The sequence below is a fragment of the Branchiostoma lanceolatum genome, chromosome 15 (genome assembly GCF_035083965.1).
Source record: "Branchiostoma lanceolatum isolate klBraLanc5 chromosome 15, klBraLanc5.hap2, whole genome shotgun sequence".
Lineage (NCBI taxonomy): Eukaryota > Metazoa > Chordata > Leptocardii > Amphioxiformes > Branchiostomatidae > Branchiostoma > Branchiostoma lanceolatum.
Genome location: NC_089736.1, coordinates 4,544,345 through 4,566,895, shown reverse-complemented (window position 1 = coordinate 4,566,895; position 22,551 = coordinate 4,544,345). Strand labels below are relative to the sequence as shown.

The following is a 22,551-nucleotide window of genomic DNA, read 5'->3' as shown; positions in this document are numbered from 1 at the left end:
GTTAGAAAAGCTCCTAGACAGCAGCAATAGATTATTTTCAAAAGAAGATGTCCATGTACAAAAAGCTCTTTGAACACCATAGCTAAGAGGTTAATACAATAAATGACCTCTCACCTGTCAAACTAAAACATGCCAGCCAAGTTCAAGCTCAGAATCCTAAAGACTTTCCCCTTTCTTCAAGTTATTTACGATGCAGAGCAGAGAATGGTCACACCCTGTACACCTTTAATAAATCAGAAGACAGGCTGGCCAGGTTAAGGGCACGTCTTCAGACATAGTCTAATGCTCTTCATGTGTGGCCTTTCTAAGGCCTGTGAAAAAAGATGTTGTGTTTCTTGCTACAGTACTGAAAGAAATAGGGATTCTTTTCTTAAGTTTCTTTTCGTGTTGGTCAAAGTGATCTAACAAAATACAGTTTAACATGGTTACAGTAAATTGCGTCAGGGCACTGGTATTTTCAACATCATTAATTGAATTCAAAGAGATTACATTGTACAAGAACAAGACTATAAACTGAAGCAAGAAGCACGGTCTAACCTTCATAAACGTAAAGAAGTACAATGTTTACTAGATATTCAAACAAATCAAAGCCTTACTTATCTCAGTGTGAAATACAGGAAATTTATGAGAAAATATGAAAGACTTCTTGGATTCTGTTGCAAATTTCCATCACCCGTTGCTACATTTAGTGGTCTACAAAAAAAAGCAAGGGCTGGCCGTTTCTTTGCATGCTTTGGTCCATTGGGTAGCCGGAAACACAGAATCTTTTTTCCAAGGCCTTAGACTTTTATGCCAGACAAGAACCTCAGGCATGTTGAACGATGTGTCATGGGAAGCAGTTCTAGGACTACGGTTGAATTTAAATGTGCCTTGGCGTTTGCTCCTAACCCTTTTATCTCCTCGAATGGTAATTCTTGCCAATCAAAATGTACAAGCCATCTTGTGTTCAGTACCTTTTACTGCCGTTCTTTTGAGTTCATTTGAATGTCGAATAGCTCAGTGTAGATCAATTTAAGATACCACGGTAGGAAAAAGATTTGAAAAGATTGGCAAAGTGCTTAGTAAAGCATCCACTCACAGACTTCCATAGCTTACTCATTCTCCAATTTCCCATTCGATGGATGATCGTAACATTTTGACTGCAGTTAAAGCTTAGGAGAATGGTGGCGGCAACAATTTGGACACCATGGAAGCAGTCTAGGCAATCTGCAATTCAGTTGGTGATCAGGGACGGTAAAAGTAATTGCAGTGTTTGAAGAGTTGCTGTAGATACAGATTAACACAAGGCCCGTATACCCGGGGTACAGTGTATATCAACTCAAAGGAAATGTTACAATCTAGGCTATCTTCTGTTTACTTTGGACAAATTGAATGATGACTGGGTAAAATATATTCAATGTAGGGCTACTTGATTTTATGTTTCTTGTTTAGAATTATTTGAAAGAAAAAAATCTGATAGCTACATGTATATAATACAAACCTGTTAATGGTATATACTGTCTGTTTTTATGGAACAGAACCTAAATTTTTGAAGCTCAAATTACGTTTTTCTATTCATCTTTGTTCCTGGCATGTCTGGTCTTCATAAAACAGCACCTTAGTTTGACCTGTTTTATCTAAATAGGAATTTCTTCCATTAAGTCAAACAATGAACTACAAAACTATACTATATAAAAGAAAGATGATTCTGCAGTCCTTAGACCATTCATTTCATCAAACAACTGTAGCTCATAGTTTTCCCATAACACTGGACCAATACTAACTGTGCATGCTAAATATACAAGTAGGTTAACCTCCATGTTTTGTGACTTATGCACAAAGGCAGCAGTCACAAACTTTACTGTTAGAAATGAACTGTTTAAGGGACAATTTCATACAGAAGTGCGTTTTATTTTCCAAAAAGATGGTCATGAATATAAAATCAGCCATTTTTTATAGAACGACATCGGATTTCAAAAGCAAAAAAGGCAAGAAACTATTAATTTTTTTACAACCCTTTCTCTGAATGGAACCATTTATGCACACCTCACTATTTTTGTGACCAAATTTAAGTTTTTGTGGCTTTTGATCATAACAATAAGTCATCTTTGTGGAGGAATTCTTTAGATTTGACTAAGATTCACTGCTTAATAGGATTTATTGACAAACTGAAACATAGACTTCAATCTTGTTGTTATAGATCTGACTTTTTACTTCTTCTGAGTAGCTCAGGTAACACAGATTTACTTACAATTGTAACTTTACGACTTCCTTTTTCAAACCAGCCCATAATCTCATAGAAAAACTACAAAATAAACTGCTTTCTTGTAACAATGAATCTCTATTGCTTCAGTGGGTTCTGACCATTAAAGCTTAAAGACCATCTGGCAGTGAAGCTAAAAATACAACCTAACTGCCAAGATGGCAAATTTATGGACATTTGAAGTCAAGGTTATGGGTGATTCGGAGTGGGATTAGTAGAAACGGTGAAGCCCAGATCGTTAAGGTTTTATGACCTTGGCATTGGATGGTTTCATTGGTTGACTGTTGCATGCTGTACCTTTTGTCTTGAGCTGTAATTATAAACCAGTCAGCCGTAGAGAAGTTCAGAAGCACGGCCGTTTGAATGGTGCTACTTATCTACCAAATGATGAATGGTCTTCTGCCAGAGTTAAGGTGGGGAGACGCAATGTCTGACCTTGCTAGCTTCACCTTAAAGCATGAAACAGAAGCTCCTTATGGTTATACTTTGAAACAGGTCATTTTACATACATGTGCCAAGATTTGCATCTCCCTCTTCTTCTATATCCTATTTCTATGGGGTAGACCTCGAGAGGGGATGTGCTGTAAAGATCCATATTACAAAATCCATGTATCAGCATACCATGATTGAAGTGAATGTCCCTAAAACAAGTTCTGTTTTTCTTTTTGTACTATTTCATGGTTAATCGTTCTAATTTCTAACATTAGCAACAAATTGGTACTTTAACCATTCTAGAACGAAAAGAAGACATTTCAAATGACTTGAATACAACATACAACTTTACCCAAATGTGATATTAGTAGAATTTCAAAAATATCAAACCTCTTTCATGATTAGATCCATCTTTCTATCAAGGAAGAATTCAGTGATAACATGGTTTGCAATGCTTACCACTTTTATTGATAAAAATCTGATTTTAAACTTTGCAATGGACAATTTTTGCCACTTAAAACATTCAAAGTTTTTTCCAATCTTCATGTAGATGAACAAAAAGGAGACATGTAAAGTTCTACATATGATATTAGTGGAAAGCTGCTGACACAAACACCAGGAAATCAGCACCAAGGACAGACTATGAATACATTTTTTTGAAATTCTCTCAGTGGTTTTACATTCTCATGTTTTTGCAGCAACTTCACTGTAAACTCAAAACCACTGCAAAATTTCTCCTGCCTACGCCCTTGATCCAAGTGCGAACGTAAAATCACAGCACCATGGAAAGCTGCTGACACAAACACCAGGAAATCAGCACCAAGGACAGACTATGAATACATTTTTTTGAAATTCTCTCAGTGGTTTTACATTCTCATGTTTTTGCAGCAACTTCACTGTAAACTCAAAACCACTGCAAAATTTCTCCTGCCTACGCCCTTGATCCAAGTGCGAACGTAAAATCACAGCGGACGCTAGATTTTGTACCAACCACGAAATTCAATCCCCACGAAGTCAAATTCATTTACAGTACTACATTGTATATTGAACTGGCAATCTTACGTGTAGAATAGAATAAGACTGCTTTGGGCTGTGAATAGTTTCATCAGGTTGGTAAGTTACTGAATAAAGAGAGATAAGCCCCATCCATGTGCAAGCACGTCCAACCTCCAGATGATGAGGAAAAGAAGACGTTAAACTGGATAGTGAGTGTGAGTGAGAACAGGCGGTCACCCAAATGTCGGTGGAATAAAACACTTGGTTGTGTACAAAGAGTCTTTTTATTCCAGTCTATTTTGAGCCCTGTGGCAGGCATTACTGCGTGTAGAAATATATATCACCGTCCATAGAGGTAGTGCCCTGAAGGAAATGCTGCCCTTTTGCGCGCCTTTACAAACAAGAGTTATGATATAATCCAATTGGGGAGGGACTTCGGGAAAACAGAGAATGAATCGCTTCCTCAGACGCCTGACAAATCTTTGTGATAGGAAGTAATGTGGGAATTTGATTTGTAGTAGCCAGTATTTTTTCCGTCTGTCCTTATAGTCGAAATGGCATTTTCAAAGGGCATGCCGTCAATAATCACCTATAATATGCATGATATCAGTGATATAATACTTGTTCTACATATATATAGCCCTGGTAATAATGCCAAAGGTTTTTATAGTATCACATATCACACACATGAGGAAAACTGACTACCTGATTCAGAAGTTGAACGCATAGTTGGTAAAGGTTTATCTACGTCTGTTTGATTATTCAAAAGTTTAATCACGAGTAATTCTTCACATTCAAATGTGTATGATCAAGCTTTAGCGCTCATTCTATGTTTATAGTAATTCTTAGTCTCACTTAGTCTATCGCATATCATTTGTACCTGTATTCTTATTAATCATATGAAAGAAGCATGCAATTAAGTTGACAGGCTAATGGCGAATATGCTTTTATCTAGTTGTACAATAGAGCATTCATTTATACAATAATTGTTATGATTAAAACTGCAAATCAACATATTGAGCCTTCACTTGTTGTACATGGATGACAGTTATTAGTGCATTTATTATCTAAACCCAGGCAAAGCCAGACGGTTGGAATTTTGGGATACTGTAATAATTTTTGTTTCTTTCACGGTAACTTTATGTTAACGGTTTTCACGGTCACCTCTGTACCGTGAACTTATCATTACCGTGAAAAAAACTGTTGTAATCATTTATGCTTCCTTCACACATCTGTTCTGTAAGTCATTTGCCGCCACTGTGAAGTTAAACTTAAAGTTCAGTGAAAATGTCCATTTTCCTTACACCTTGAAATTTTGCTACCGTGAAGACAAAGTGAATTACAGTATTGCACTGTATTATACTGTTATAATTTGTTGGATTTTACACAAACAAGGTTTTTACTTTCGCCCTTGTGTCTATAAAGTGGTTGTGTGTTTTGTCTAGTGGCCTCCAACAGGCCTTCCTAGGGGGGTACAGATCGTAGAATTTGGCTAAATAATTGGCCAGGAGAGTCAGTCCACGGTATAACGGTAAGGTTAACATTTCCCCTCTTTGGTAGCCAACCTCTTTGGTAGCCAAAATCCCCTGGCAAATTATTCTCCCCATATCCAGCGTAGTCAGTCTGGTAGAGACTATGTGTGTCTAGTGAGTATTCACAGACATCCCTATTTCAGCCCTTTGAAAGGTAGATGGAAACTATGTACAATTGTACTCTAAGGCCACACCAATTTAATTTCTTGGTTAAAAGCAGATCTTTTTTTAAAATTTTAGCAAACAAAAAATCATGAAAACAGAAGGCTGGGGTGAAAACTTGCACTTGACCCTGTTCACTCCCTGAAATTGTGTGCACCAAAGTACAAACTTTCCTCTGAGATTCTGTTTGACTGTTGATTTTACAATCTAGCAATTCCGTTAACCAAGAAATGAAAATGGTGTGGCCTGATGGGGCATCTCATGTGGAGGAAATCTAAATATAAAGACCTCCACAGAACAGTAAATGTGAGAATTTTACCCTCGAACACCCTACATTTTATTTTTCCCCTGTGTAGTCTAGATAATGTATGCAAAAAAACCCAGACCGTAGAATGACTCTTGACTTGGTTGATCTGTAGGAAAAGCTGTGCATTGACAAACACCTTGTTTGCACAGCATGCCACATCCTGTCACAGTCCTCACAAATCAATACAGCAAGTACAGCAACATCCTGCTAGGCAGTCCTGCATTGTACAACTGATGGCCACAGAAATAGCAGTTGGTGGGTTTTGACAACAGCTGGTAGACTGTATTTTTTACAATTGTACATTCAAGTAGTGTGTGTGACAAGTATCAACAAGAAGTCAAATATCTCTTACCTCCACGAAATATGTAGAGTTTTTTTTTTTTTAATTTCGTCATGATACCTGAAAATACTGCTATAATGTTTCTTCAGAACCTCAAAACAATCTTGGGTTATAGGTGTGAAAAAAAAAACAGTACCCCCATCAATCCAACATTCTTCACGGAGGTAAAAATGTCTACAGCTGCCCTAGCTATTGGCATAACCCTTTACTGACTTTAGAGCACACCTTACCTTGAATTTCTAGCTTTCCTAGTTTTCTCATCACTTGTCAATGTTTTAGTCTTCAAACTTTTCAGGTTTACTCGTGATCATCAGGAAAGAGGATCAGTGTCAGGTATTTGACACAGTAAAATGCAAATTTCTTGTGTCAGCCCTTTTTCAGGGGATAAATTTGCACTGCTACAGGCCATATATCTGACAATTCTTCGCGTTTCAGTGCACCCTAAAAGAAAGTTTACTGCCGGTGTAAGGGAGGGGATCTATGTTTTACAGCTTTAAAAGCATGAGCTAATCAGGATAAGACATGTAGCACCTTTCATGCATATAGAATGTCACGCACTGCATGCACACAAAATTTAAGGTCTTACAGAACGTGGAAGAAATCGTAAAACATGTAGGGTAAGGTTCAAGGTAAGAAGGTAAATTGTCGTCCGATAGCCTTTTTTGGGCCGTAGGGGCAGTGGTTTGTTATCCAGTGTGTCGTGGGGATGGTATTGGAAGGCGGAGCCCAACCCTCTCGTTCCGTCTGGCCTTTTGCCTCCCCAATCAAAGTATTTTTCCGTCTGGGTAGAGCGAGGGAAGTCATGTAAAGTGCCTTTTCCAAGGCCACAACATCAGTGCCATGTCAGGGGATTCAAACCTATGATCCATGCGTTCTGGGCCAGTTACCCTAACAGTTACGAACTGTAACACGACGCCACATGACACCACAGGTTCAAGGTACCTTCGTAAATACACAGAAGCAGACAGCAATATATTCCCTGATACTTGCCCCTGATAATGTTGAAACTGCCGGCTGTACCATGCACCGTTTAACTTCATGGCTGCATGGATGGCCCGTCTATCTTGCTTTATTCACTAACCTCCCGAGTCAGTACAAGTACAAAGTCATGTAAAAGTCAGGGTGCACAAAAGAGTGATGCATTCTCCAGACTAGCCGACTACATCAGATAGTTAAATTGGCAGTCTTGTTTCTCGGAGATAGGGACATGCATATGGAAGACTACAGGGAAACTCTCGTATGGGTACTTAACCATTTATTGCGTGAACACTGAACCGTGACATTGGATCCAGAAGCTTGGAATCACCGAACGACAAAAATGTGATCATTAAGGGAGCTGTGTGAAAAGAATGTGGTAACAGCAAGAAAATCAGGTCAACTTAACGTTCAACTTGTTACAAGCTACCTTTGAAATATACAGCGGATTTGTTGCATCTTTATTATTTGTTATAGGCTTCTGTGTCGGGCCTGTCTCCAGCTCAAAGTTTTTTTTCCTTCACACTCAATTTGGGAGTCGATTTCCATTGTAAAAATCTTGTCAGTTTAAACTTTAAGCCAACAAAATGCATTTTCATCAGTTTCATGTCATGAAGTTTTTTCAACACAATGGTGTGAATTTTTTTCTATCCCAACAGGCAAATTTCCAAACTGAGACGGGTCATAGAGACAGACCCTATCTTAAATTTGATCTACTTATTATGATAAACCAGTTAAAGAATACAAATATAAGTTGTGATACTGTTTTCTGGAGTCAAAGAAAAGACAGTAGAGCTAAATTCAGTTTGATGCAAGGTGTACATGTATAAACTTGGCACAATTGTAGTGTATGTCACAAAACTGTTCATTATAAACCTAAAAGTGTTATGTTACGGTCTATCTTTCTGCAAATATTATCTTTCCTAATAAAAAGAATGAGAAAAAAAAAAATCTTTCCTCCCAAAAAGCAATCAGATGTTCTGTCCACGACATAAACTGACTTTTCAAACTTCTTGACACAAGAGCTGATATATAATGACATGTTAACCTTTCACATTTCTAGAACATATGAAACCTGACATTTCTAACTGCAGCTGTGATTGAAGTCAGCAGTGTCAATCCATGGCATTTCACATCTTGTTACAAATGCAATTTCACATAAGTCTGATTTCACGCATGACATCCTCTGGAGACCTCAAGTGTTGATGTCAGTTGCCATCTTGCTTCCAAAATGTTTTAAACAGTAGCTTGCAGTTAAATGTGCAAAGGTTAGATGTGAACTGTTGTTCGGTGTAATACTCTGTAAAACCAGCTACTGCCAAGCCGTGTGCCTGTCAAGCAGTTGTGTTACACCAAACGGTAGTTATACTGGTATTCAGATACAGATCTAAAGGATTTTCAAGCATTGTCACATATCGTTGTCCGATTTAGAGAAAACAAACTTTTAAGTTAAATAAAAGATTGATATTTTCTTGTGGGGGGAGGGGAAGAAAGGGAAAGCTGTATGTGCATGGAGATGTCCTCCATACAATGAAGTTTGTGGGGCCTAAAAACAAATTAAACCTTAAAAATATCTTGTTATCATATAGAAATTTCCATTATTTTCTTCATCATTGAAACTGGTAGCCTCATGCACCTGGTACTATGATTTTCTTCTGAAAAATGCATCAGATTACTATTCTTCAAGTTGCTTTAGGCATTAGGAAGTAATAACGACCAACTCGTTAGAATCTCTTCTGACGATGATCCATGTGACTTATCACAGCAAAATTGGCAGTCGTAAATCAGCTCCGCTTCGATTGACGCCAAGCCCTTTTGACGGTGGAAAAAGACTCCAACCGGCAAGTGTAATCTGTTTCAATCATGGGGGACATGTCAGAATTCACAACATTTTCATTCAGAATTGTCCTGGCCTTTTTTGATATTCTAGTCGTACGGTTAGGAAATTTCACCACGTAAGCAAGTCAAATTACTTTGGCATTAGTAACGGTTGGGAAGTCAACGCTGAAGACGCGTAACTACTCTCCTGATGAGACATCGACTAGAGATAACGCCGGGATTCCGTCGGATGATGGGAAGGGAGAGGGGCTGCCAAATCATGGCGACACTGGAGATCTAGAGCTGTGTACCGGTACACTGTATCGATACAGTACCGGGTACAATCAATTAGCAAGGCTGGAGTCAAATTTTCATGTGTTTTCATAAAAATAATACCTACATGTAGCACAATTAAATATTATGTTGTTACCAGTTCAAACATGCTTTTGTACTTATTGAAAAACTACCATTTTCTGAACAAGAACTTCAGGACAGATTCAGGTCCGGACCTGTACCTAAACCAGTGTACCTGTACCTGTACCTAAAATTTGTTTAGGTACACAGCTCTATGAAGATCTATTTGGGTTTTTTCTAGGAAAATTTGCAAGGGGGAGCATTGCAAAGGAGCAGAGTAGGGGATGGTGTTCCCAGATTTCCCTTGTAGAATTTTAGAGAATCTCAAGTTAAAATGGGGCATTTTAAGGCTTCCTGAGGGGAGAAATTAATATCAGACAGGTCACAGTTGAAGACCGTGGCCACATGTGATCTAGTAGCATCCCCGGTCAATCTAAATTTAATACTTGCCAGAGAATATGCTCCCCAGGGTAAGGGGGCGCATGGTTAAGGCGTGGGGGTGCAGCGCCCCTCTAACTCTGTTTAGATAAAGCCCTTGATCTATTCTCCGGACTTTCATTTCCAACGTTTTACTTTCGCTTCAAGGCCTCCTACTCATATCTGGTGTTCATCTAAGAATGCAATTTGTAGCTTTCAATTTTGTTGTGAATGGTCTCAAGCTCTTCTCCAACACTCTAAGCCTTGAAGTTCTAGTTGCAATTTGTAAAACGGCACAGTCAAGTCATAGCCTTAGGAATGAGAGAGCATTGCTACCGTAACAGTTCTTGCTTCCTCCATCCAATCTCCACGAATTCATCATTTACAGAGTGATAAACGAGCCAACGTCGATCTGCTATAAAATGAGAGGAATTATACATGTAGACGCAGAGACATAAATCATCGAGTACTTGATTTGACAGTGGCTATTTCCGTTTTATTACTGCCTCAATGTAGACAGTATAGTTCAAGTTCATCTTTGACCTCCACATAAATAAAAGTACATATATCACTGTCGTTTGGGCAGAACTTGAGGAAATGACTGTGAACTAATCAGAGCCCTAGCTGATGACTGTGTTAAAGATTTTTCTGCCTGTTGTATTGATCTGTAAACCCAGGTGAAGTGCTCAGAAGACAAAAAGGTTTCACTTGTCAATAATGCAATTTATGCAGAAATGAATCCATTCCAAAATTAAGTCACAGCTTGTCAGACTGTGCATGTAGAGTCTTTGCCATGTTTCAGTCTTGACATATTGAGTTCAAAGGCTCATTAATATGCAGATTTATGCAACCATCTTGTATGGATGCGGATTTACTGTGTAAAATATTTCTGAGAAGGAATCTATGTTTTACTGTTTCAGCCTTCTGACAAGCAGTTTGCATATATCTTATATGTTATACAATACCTTCTCCCTGCTGTCTAAAGTTTGAAAATGAACATAAAAGAACTTAATAATACTTAGTATCAAACAAAAGTTTCAACACCAGGCCAAGTTCAATTAAGTAACTAACTATAAAGCCTTTTTTCTATAGTTTTGACAAACTAGGCCCATAACTGTCATAAAATAATATCTTATACAATTATTGTTGTGAAACGTATATACTAGTATATTGTTATGATCATCTTAATTACCAAACAATTTCTTACCAGCAACTAGAGCAGCGCTACATGACTACAGAGTATATGCATTGAAATTAGTTTCAAATTTACTCAAACCAATCATAATAAACCAATATTTGATATGGCTATATTGTGGCAGAGCTGTTTTATTGCAGACAAGATGCTACATCTTGACATTCACGGCTTCACTTCCATAAAAATAAATCACCTTTTTTATTACCTTGGTGGAGCATCATTAGTCAGACCATCAGGAAAATCATTCTGAATGAGGGGACCGTTAGCACTAATAGATGTGTTCAATACTGCCTATATATCATGGTTTACATAGTGAAATCACTAGAACTGAAGAAGACAAACTTTCAAAAACTGGGGTTTCTCCCATCAGTCAGGAATGATTTTCAAAAGTATGGACCTGGAAAATGCATGCCGCTGCATTTGCTATGAGAGGCTAATGTTAGCTAAATTTCATAGCAAGCTTTTTTTCAGAGGCTTATTAATAGTCAATCATTACCTCCGTAAAAATGGAGGTATTGTTTTCGGACTGTGTGTTTGTTTGCCTTGGTGGTAGGTTGTGAGGCGGGAAATTGGTGCAACCAATTCAATGACTGGCAGGATGAGATTGAGAAGGTTACAATGGCCCGGGTCTCCAAAGTTGCTAGGCACCTCATGAGAACACTGACAGGAAGTTAGGTCAGAGGTCCCAGAATAGTAAACCTTTCCATTTTCTAATAATTATTGTTCCGGGCAGCAGGGGTTGGGGTTTTGTGCGCGTGAGAAATTTGCGCGTGAAAAACTTGCTCGTGAAAAATTTGCGCGTGAAAAAATCAAGTTCAAGAAATGTTTCAGAAAATGTGTACTACGAAATTCTTAGTCAGAAAAATTTTACGCCATGATATGATTTTGCATCTGATTCCTTAATTTTGAGTTTGAATTTTAGGTCCCTTGGGAATATCTAAGCTGACTCCCAAGGGATTTAAAACCTTTTTGGAGGTTTTAAGCTTAAAACTTGAAATAAGATGACCCACAATGGACTTAAGTATCTTATTGTTGCATTCTACAGTTCAAAATGTTGTTCTTTCAATCTTCAAGGGATTTTAAAGTGATTTTCAAATGTTAAGTTTTCACGCGCAAAAAAGTTAGAAATTTGCGCGTGAAAGAATCTGCTTGAAAAAAGATGAAATTAGGCTAATAGAATGGGAAAAAGCTTCAAATAGTTACATCTTACAGTACAAAACCTTATATAAGTAAGTTGACTGTTTTTTTTAAAGATTTAAGTGATTTTCAAATGTTTAGGTTTCAAGCCCCCAAAAGTTTAACAATTCCCAAGGGACCTATTCCCAAGGGACTAAAAAATCAAAAGTTTTCAAACCACAAATTCAGGTGTCAGATGAAAAATTGTATCAAGGGATCACATTTTCCTGTCTAAGAAAATTATACTTCACATTTTCTGACACATTTTAAAGAAATTTATTTTTTCACGCGCAAATTCTTCACGCGCAAAGTTTCATGCGCAAATTTTTCACGCGCAGAAAACCCGTTCCCGGCAGCAGATTAATCAGAAAACAAGGAATGTAAGAACTCTCACCTCCACAAAAACTCTTCATAAATTCTGCTTGATATTCAAAGTTTTGTGAATATCTTGAAATGAGATAACATTTCATAGTTATGAAACTTTTTCATTGAAAGGTTAGACTGAGGAGTCGTCTGAAGCCAGGCACAATTAGCAAATAGAAAGGTAACATTTGCCAGCAAGTACACAATGTTTACCAACCCATGCCTAACAAACTACTGCTCTATTTATTCTAACTCAAACACATTCATATATGGTGAGCAGCCCCTCCAGCTCTGTTGCTACATAAAGTGATCAAACACCACAGGGCATCTGCTACTTAGTTACCATTCTTGTCATTGACTTTATTTGTTTGGAACAGAAGAAGATCTAAAAGAAGCAGAACTAGAGCAAATTATGTTTCCCTTCTAGATCTGTGAAGGTAAACATAATAATTTAGCCCTAATTTTAAGGTCCAGCTAAAAAACCTGCTATGGAGGCTATGTTAATTTGTCTTTCTGGTCATGGTTGTATGTTAGTTGTCACTCCTCTGTGAAAGCATAATTCAACAGCTTCCTGCTTTGCCCAGATAATGGGACTAACTATATCTGTGAAGGTACATAAACATTAAAATAAGCCCTTCTAAAGTCTAGGTAAAAAAACTGCTACGGAGGCTTGTTAATTTGTCTTTCTGGTCATGTTTGTACGTAATATGCAATTCCTCAGACTGTGAAAGCATAATTCAAAAGCAGATCCTGCTTTGCCCAGGTAATGGGACTAGCTATATCAGTGAAAGTACGTAAACATTAAAATAAGCCCTACGAAAGTCTAGCCAAAAAACCTGCTACGGAGGCTTGTCAATTTGTCTTTCTGGTCATGTTTGTACGTGATTCGTCACCCCTCCCTGAAAGCATCATTCAAAAGCGTCCTGCTTTGCCCAGAGATTGGGACTAGCTATTATAACCCACACCTCGTGCTTTCAAAAAGCAACAGGACCAAAAGTCAATGGCAGCTCTGGGACCCCAGCAGTCCTATTCATCGCTGAATACATCACATCTGACAGCAGGCAATTCTGGCAGTTTACAGCGATGGGCCCGGCCCAACAAATGTGTAATAAGGGTCACAAACCGATACCCCGCGTTCTCGGCTTAAAGCGGCTCAAAGGATTCATCCCGGGAAACCTACACCGATCCCTACGTTCAATCTTGGAGGAAGTGATATCTGTTCTGTTGGAATGGTCTATGTTGATTCTATCTGGTAGATAACGAGAGCATCCCTGCATGGGCGGACCATATTGTCTTGCTACATGATACATAAGGCCAAAAGAGATGTGAGCTGAATATTTAAGAGGACACCTTGCACAGGAAATGTACTGTTATCTGCAGTAGTCATTCTCGTTTAGGGCTGTCTCACGCATTGTTGGGGAGCCTATGTTGTTGATATTTACCTTCGCCGAGAAGGTTATGCAGAGGGTAGCGTTTGTCTGTTTGTCTGTTTGTCTGTTTGTAGTGGCACAGAATAACTCAAGAACGCCTTGATGGATTGTCTTGGTATTTGGTATGTTGGTAGGTTTTGATGAGACCTAAAAACGATGAGATTTTGGGCCCCCTAGCGGGTTCTTACAGTACTGCAGCGGAACTTCCTGGTTTGATATCTCGTGTTCTGGACATACTATGGAACTTATTTTTGAGTGGTAGATAGATCTTCGGACAGAGAGTAAGTGGTGTGGGTTTGGGCCCCCTAGCGGCTTTTTTGGAACTGCAGGAGCAGGTTTTGCGTCTGACTTTGAAAGGGAATAACTCAAGAAGGGCTTGATGGATGGTAATGATTTTTGGTAGGTAGATAGCTTGAGTGATGATGTACATGATTAGACACCTCTTATGCAAATCAGTATCTAATTTGCATAATTAATGAGAAAAGTTTATACATCCGCCAAATTCCATGATAGGACTCTGAAACATGTGACATATGTAACTGAGGAAGAGAGAAATATCAATTGATCTGAACTATGCAAATGAAGACCTCATTTGCATAATCAATGAGGAAATGCTATAACAAGATGGGCTTGATGGATGGTCATTATTTTTGGTATGTAGATAGCTTGTGTGATGCTTAGTATGATTGGACAATAATTATGCAAATCAGATTCTAATTTGCATAATTAATGAGGCAACTTTAAAAATCCGCTTTGTTCCATGATATAACTATTCAAATTGTAACTGAGGAAGGGAGAAATGTTTATAGATAGGAAATATGCTAATGTGGGCTAATTTGCATACTTAATGAGTAACTTCTCTAATTCACACTGGCAAATGACGGCAATTTCATACATTCAATACTCTTTTTTGGCATCGGGACGTTATGTGAATGTAAACATCGTTGAATCAAATTATGCTAATAAGGGCCTCATTTGCATAATTAATGAAAAATATTAGCATAACCTTCTTTGTTGAGCTCGTATTTGTTAAGCTCATACTTTGGACATGTTATATTTTAAGACAATCAACTGGTATGATTTATAATTGATGAGAAACACTCCTAATACATCAGTCATAAAGGTTAAAATCATTTGGCGAAGGTATGAGGTCGTGGAACTCTAGTTGTTTTTAAATCAGTCATTTTAAGCTCAAGAAAATACATCTTCTTCAGTTTCATGTTATGAAGTTAGATTTTTTGACAGAAGGGAAGACATTTTTTACCGCTCCAAAAAAAAACTAATGGAGGGATGGGTCTTGGGGACAGCCAAGGACAGCCCAGGTCATTTATGTATGAAAGGACAGGGAATGAATGGAAGGGCGCATTCAACGAGGCAATAAGGGGAATAGAAAGATGGGAACATTAAACATTCAAAAGATTTCGAGATCAAGAGTTTCATTGCTAATTGGAGAAAACAAGCAACTCCCTTCCTTCGGCTTGAAATCAAGATTTAGACACTTCTATGTCAATAGTATTGAAAAAAAAAGGTTTTTATAGTATCACTTTTGCCGACATCATCTAATATTTGCATATCAGTGTCTTGCTGTCCATAGAAGGAGGCTACCGGCTACATAATATATACTTTGCTTCTAATGAATTGCTCAGCTAATCTGGCCCTTCGCTCTCTGATGGTTCCAGAAAAGGTACTTAGGGATGTTTCCATGGAGCTCCACTTTTGGTGGATAGATTGGAGATCGAGCAACTAAAGCATTACTCTTAGATGTCCTTCGAGGGCAGATGATGACGTCAATGGAGTCTTAGATGTAAATGCAGCCCAAAAACTGAGGAACAGATGCATCCACACACTTGTACAGTCTAATGAATGGAGAAAGGTTTGCGCAGGTAATACCGGAAGCAGTTTATATTGCAATACTTTCATGTACTACATACTACTGTCAACCACTGAATCAGTCTAAACAGACTAGGACATACAATATGGCACTATGTACACAAGTCAAAACAAAATACAGTTTCAAGTTCAATACAGGCTTTCATATCTATTTCATATTTATTTATTCATATACACTGAATCAACAATCATAGAGGTTGTCATCAGAATGATCTACATGTACTACTGGGTACAAGCAATTCAGCCTTTGGCTGCAAAGAGTCTGAGTTCTAGTAGTTTGCCCCCAAAGTCATGATGGCACAGACACCAAGTCAACAAAGATCACGGAACTAACATCATCCCTAGGCCTCTGGATCCACATGCACACGTACACGTACTTACATATGTAGGTTTGTATCCCCACAGTTTGAGCCATTAACAGGCCGGAACTTGACTTCTGGAATGGTTCCAACCCAATCTTCTTGCCAGGACTCGTTGAGGGCCTCGCTGTCTTTTGAAGTGTTAAATTGAATTGTCATGGCACCAAGACTATATATTATTTAACATTCATCCAACATATAATTATTATATGTACTTATGATGTGATATCTCTGGTTGGATGAGAAGGGGCAAATCTGCAGCTGAAACAATTTTGTTTACCTTCAGGGAAGGGAAAATAATATTTTTGCTCTGTTTCTTCTTCTTCTTCTCCAAACAAATGACCTGGATCAGACAGCAGTGTCATCAAGGTTATCTGGAGGCCTAGCAGACCCCCTCTGGTGTTTGATTACATTATGTAGCAAGTGGCAGGACAGAGCTGAAGGGGCTCGTCACACATGAATGTGTTTGAATAAGAATAAACAAAGCGAAGGACAAACTATTCCCAAAAGACTTTTGACACAAGCCAGTAGAACTGCCTTGACATCAAATGGGGTCACTTCTGGTCATTGAACTTTAACCCAGAGTGTGTATATGCATAATTTAAGTCTTCCTATTATGTCTTTACTTGCACCAGTTGTCTCCTGTACTGAAAAGTGACACGTATAAGAAATAAAACTGTAATGGCCCAGTTGAAGGCTACCTACCACAGTGCCACTAGTCATAAATGACAAAGCCTAGGCCTGTCAGATATGTGAAACGTTAAAAGAGCACGTGATTTACACTGCCACACCAGGAATTGAGCTCTTATCAACATATCTCCATTCAGGAGCTATTGCACCTTCATTTGGAAACTTTACGAGTCAGAGACAACTTTCTCATCTCCAGTGCAACTACTAATAATGCTGACAAGATAGTTGGCAGTATCCGTTCTTCAATAAATATAGAGTATTTCATCTGATATTCAGTATATATCATACATGTCCCTTATTAAATTGCAATTTTGAAATAAAGTTACCAAATCACAGCAGGGAGAAACACGTTCTCGCAATTTGATGAGCCATTTGTTAGTGTCTAGGGAGACATAGTAGGAATCACGTTATAAAGTCCGGGCTTTGCAATCATAGATAACAGTGTAGCCTAGAGACAGGGATGGGGACATTTTCAGCGGAGTGCTAGCCAAAGATCCCAGCGTTCACTCTCCTAAAGTAGCTCGTATATTATCACGCCAACTCACGTCGGTTGTGGCACTCAAAGCCTTAAATCACATCTTTGGAAACATCCTTATCTCAATTTGAGCTTTTAGTGTTTAGACGACCAGAATACAGATTTAGGAAAGGAACAGTGGACGGACATCCTAGAAACATTGTAAGGAATTTTGTCATCCTGTGAAGGCAAAATAAAGACGTCATCAGCATAATTATCTATCTGAAGATGTTCTGAACACAGCCTAAGGATATATCTTAGTCGCAGGGAATTAAATTCGTGATAGGAAGACAATGGAGTGTTCGCTGTGGTCTTTAGCTCCCGTTGAAACAAGGGGGTAGGCGCCAGAAGACACTCACTAACAAGCATTTTCAATGTGGTTTTAAGTTTGTGGTGAAGAGAGCACTGTGAAAACCCCAGACATAAAACAACTACAAAAATTTCCTCATTTACAGTACTAGTAATAGTAGTATATCACAAAAACAATTTCTGGTAGTACGTTCTATCCAAATTTAGGCCATACCGGATTTTTGTCAGGATGTTGCTCCAACGCTAACTTCTTGAAGGCCCTCCTGATCTCCTTGTTCGTAGCGTCTCTTTCGACCCCCAAGAGCTCGTAATAGTCTTCCTCCGAATTTACGATGGACAGAAGTATCAAACAGCAGGCGATGGTCAGCAGTATTCTCTTCAGAGAGTGGTTCAGGATTGCAGCTTCCATTTTAAAAATTGCAATTTTGACTTCCTGGAAAAGAAAATGAAATGTAACATATCATCAGATGATCATTATCACATCTTGAATATATGGCTTCCAATATACATGTAAATCAACCTGACACATCTAAGTAAATCCATTTGATATTGCGGTTGGTAATTTCAGCGATTGTGGGTAAAGGGAGTACGGTAGTTCACTTCATTTAATTTTAATGGTGGAAACAAGCATCACTGTCTCAAATGTTAGTTATCATATATTTGGGATTATGACATTTTAGCGACTGTTAAAGTAACTAGAATTAAGTTACCGTTAATAAATCAAGAAATACAGTACTAGAAAGTCTAAGTTACTCTAACCAAGAAGGTTATATCCTTGGTCTAACTAAAGGAATGTCATACAGTAAAACTCATTGTCATCTAATACATGCATGTTATGTTATGTTATGTTATGTTATGCATTATGTATGAGCCCCTTTATTGGATAGTACTTAACAGTATAAAATAATTTGGATTAGAAATGCACGGTGTGTCACAAGCTACATTGTGCGAAGAACCACTCCAGCTGTCACCGCATGCCTGAAAAACTCAGCTTTTGTGTGAGGCCAAGCGGAAAATTGTTGTGTTCACAGAGTGACATAACCCACCATTAATTACAGTTCATCAACTCAAATCCGATGATTCAGTACTAGCATTAAAAGACAATTAATTGCAACGATTTGATAGAGAATTCCCACGTTTTGAGCTGACATACAACATGGGGTAACCCCCCGGCATACATACGTGGCACCAAATTGAGCATAAATAATTGTCAGTGTCAATTCAGGTGAGGACAACTTTATATTTGAACTGGCGATTTCTACCGTTCACCATATAAGAATACAAACCAGTGTAAATCGACATCCTAAATGGTGCAGGACTGAAATGCGATACGGCATCATAAACAAGTGCCATAGAATTATCATATTTTGTCCATTTAACAGGATCAGAATCAATAAACATGCAATTGTCTATTTTATGTTCTTTGTTAGTAATTTCCATTATAAAGCTGTCTATTATCGCCTGCTACCGGATACTTCTTGTATGCATCCGTAAATACAAATATGGTAATTTTAAAGTCAAAATCATAAGACTAAAATGATCAATATTGCTTGGCCTTGAAGTTGGTGAAAAGGAGTCATATCATAGTGTGAAAACCCTCGTGAATTCCACAACGCGATCATATTCAATACTGAATCTCACAGGAGCTCTCTTTCCACTAAAGCGTTCTTGGCCATTGAGCACGGCCCAGAATAGAACAATATGTTTTTCCCCTCTAGAGGGATCTACAGAAAATGAATGTATTCTATACAGCCATTCTACCACTAGCATCAGATTGGTATTGAATTACATTAGTAGATATATGCACGGTTATGGCAGAAGTCAATATGAGAACGTCATTTTGTTTTTTACTGGAAATGTCTTTTTACCGAGATTCTAATAGATTTCCTTGAAAAATGAGGAAGAGTTAATAGTCACTATACTGCAGTGCATAGCAATCAATATGTAGTAAATGTGTGTTTTAAAATAACTCACATATTTCATGGAAGAGCTTCAATGACCTACTTTCTAGATGAATGTGTCCTGTTATATCAAATGCGTTTAAGGTTACAATCAAGGTTGCTTCTCTCGTAAAATATCTTTCGTTGGTCATAACAAAATATTCCGCAGACTAATTACAACGTACTGGACCTTTATGAAGGACGCCCTTGTAGCAGAACAAATTACGGTATTAATTTTGCTGTCAATAAAATGAGCGCTCTTAATTGATTTTTTGCACCAAATATCTACGAAGCAATAAATCTACTGAAAGCAAAGGACGTTATAGTCAATGAGACAGTCAAATTATTGTACGGGAATGATAGATAAAGTACATACAGTACATCGAACGTCAGAAAATTTACCTCGTAGTTTTGACAACTTTATTTGCAGACGACATTTTTCACGTGTAGAAGTGAGATCAAAAATCACGGAATTTCAACCAAAAATCCGCCCTCAGAAAACCCCTCAGTGGATAAAAAACATTCACAAAAGATTGAATATCATATTCTGATCAAGTACTGGTGTGTTTAAACATTGACATTGAGAGAAATTGATTTTTACAAGCCTATGTTCATGTTCGGCCGGCTGATTTTTGTCGTCTGATATGATCTTTGCACACCACACGAGATTTTCACGCCGGCGCCAAAATTACGATAAAATCATCGCAATTTCTCCGACTTACCGACCACTAATGACCAAACCACGCACGCAAATAATAGATTATAATCTATTTTCATGAATTCTGCGGAAAACATGTCGAAAAACTCACCTAAAAGGGAAGAAATCCACTTTTTTCGGAAGAAGTTCTCCACCAAAACACCGGCACTTGGTCCGAACCCCGGAACTTTTAAAACACTTTTCGCGCATGCGTAATGGCTGACGTGTCAGTCTCGCCAAATCTCGCCATTTCAAAATATCGCGAGATCTAGAGGTCATGAACTCTGATCACTTTTCCAAGAGCGACGCGCCAAAAAACTTGCTTCCGCAAATATTTACCACCAAGATTTAAAGGTAAGTCCCTTTAAAACCATAACGATATTTTTATGAAAGCATGCACAAGCTAAAGATATAGTAAGGATGTGTTAGGACGTGTTTTTGTGTTTGAATTGCTGAGATTCCTTCACGCCCCCCTCCCACACTTCCGGCTTCCGACCAAGGTGATCATGACCCATATGTGGGGAAATTCTTTCTAAAAGGAAACAAGAACATAACTTATGTTCTTACGTGATGACAGATGATTTTTTGCGTTATCATAAGAGTCATGGAAGTGGTATAGTTTATTTCAGTTGTCATACTGTGTTCCCAAAAGACAGTCGAACATGTTCGAATGTTAGATAATTTGTTTGTTTACGATGTTGTTTGCTGGTTTTACGTCGATTTTCGTCCAACTCTAGGTCTAAATTTTGCAGACAAGCACATATTATATCTCATCTCAGGCAGGCCCTTTGATACATGTATCGCTATTTTGCGTGAGGAGTGACCACAACATATTAAACATTTGACATCTTCATAATTCAGTGATTTCCGCCCTATAGAACCTTCTATGCAAATCTTGTTGTTGATACAACTAAATAAACATGTGTGTGAAACCTTCAGCTAACAGCATTTAGAAACAACTTATTGTTCAAGCATGATTTCATTGTTGTTTGGAAGCAATTGCTTGTTGAATCTCTCTCTAATTTTGAACTAATTTCTGTTACTATGTAAATGTTCTTTGTACATGTACTACTAGTATATAGGTACATAATGTACATGTTTTTTTGAAGGACAAATCAGTACAAACTTTATGTACTATCCTTATATTAAGAATATGTTTACTTACACCATGGACTCAGTGAGTATAAATTCGCAAGGATGATACCAATAATTGTTTATTGCAAGGATATACTGGTAGTATATCAACTGTAGCGCAACAAAATCTTCCTTTGACCTTCAAGTCACTCTTGTGTCTTCAATATCCTTTTTATATATAGTTAGGCAATACTGCTGAATTTCTTTTTACCTTTTGTAGATAGAGATAACAGTTAATTTATCTGTAAAAACAAGTCTGTGACTAGTTCTAAGATAGGCTGTCCTCAAAGTCAGACACAGGGCCTCCAGCTCTATGTCTGATCCATGAGGAGGTCCCAAACTGAAGCTAGGTACTCATTTTCATGTGAGTCCAGTCAGGAAATAGCTTTTAATTGCCCTTCCCAACAGTACAACATTATACTAGTAATTAGGGCCTGCTAGTGATTGGATCTCAATCTTTAGATTCTAACTTAAAAACTCTATCTAATGACTACAACTTTGCCAAGACCACCTTGCTATCCGTTGTTTATATTTTTTTCTGCAAATGTGCGTTCTCAAATATTTTCTAGGTAATTTGTATGTTGCTGACAGGGAGGCCACTGTTTGTTACAAAATACAGCAGAAACAGAGAGCTTAGACTATTTTAACTTATAGGTTGTTATGATGTCCATGTCTAATTCCATTGGGATATCTTGTCTTTATAGCCTTTGTTATAGCCACAGGCTAGTTGGGTAGCCCTGGCTGTGTGTCCTTAACAGCCAATCAAATAGATAAATAGATAGAATAAAATAAAACTAGAGTTCCACAAACACATTATCTTCGCCAAATAATCAAGGCTTATTATGGAAAGTGATTTATATTTACGTGCCTATCACCCCCTGCAAATTTGATCACGCACCATACCATTTAGACGTTATGATTGGGCGAATGAGTCCAGTTAAGATAGGGTTAAAAATCATTTGGTGGTACAGGACTAGTGTATGTGTAGAGTGTGCTGATATATGTTATAACTGGTCATGAAAAAATGTGAGTATGTTGATATTATATGGGCCACAAAGGTTCGATATGGCAGTGTTGAAAGTTGAAAGTGATGATGAAATAGTACAGTCAATACATATGAATAGAATAAATCTGGCACGTTTTTAGGTGTTTCTAGTTAGGCTTTCTATTTTGTCCCTATTTCGTTATGTCGCCAACCGTGTTGAACAAAAATGCTTAAACTGAACGCGTCAAAAACCAGCAGGACCCACACCTCTGCTTGGAGAATAGTTTATTTATT

At 38.0% G+C, this 22,551-nt stretch overlaps 2 protein-coding genes across 7 annotated transcripts in view; one reads left to right on the top strand and one right to left on the bottom strand.

Annotated features, from left to right (window-relative positions):
- LOC136449277 (dnaJ homolog subfamily C member 10-like) overlaps positions 1–20,349 on the bottom strand; it is an 80,031-nt gene extending 59,682 nt beyond the window's left edge. For both annotated transcript variants that reach the window (XM_066449245.1, XM_066449246.1), the window contains exons 1-2: positions 20,251–20,349; positions 17,716–17,934 (exon numbers count right to left, since the gene is read on the bottom strand). In XM_066449245.1, the coding sequence (XP_066305342.1) occupies positions 17,716–17,910 (195 nt within the window). In that variant the 5' untranslated portion in view covers positions 17,911–17,934; positions 20,251–20,349. The remainder of the gene's footprint in view (positions 1–17,715; positions 17,935–20,250) is intronic.
- Positions 20,350–20,382: 33 nt separating this feature from the next.
- LOC136420385 (band 3 anion transport protein-like) overlaps positions 20,383–22,551 on the top strand; it is a 37,915-nt gene continuing 35,746 nt past the window's right edge. For 4 of the 5 annotated variants that reach the window (XM_066407265.1, XM_066407261.1, XM_066407263.1 and 1 more), the window contains exon 1: positions 20,383–20,492. The gene's annotated coding sequence lies outside the window, so the exon portion shown is untranslated. The remainder of the gene's footprint in view (positions 20,493–22,551) is intronic. The other variant, XM_066407266.1, reaches the window with a different exon arrangement.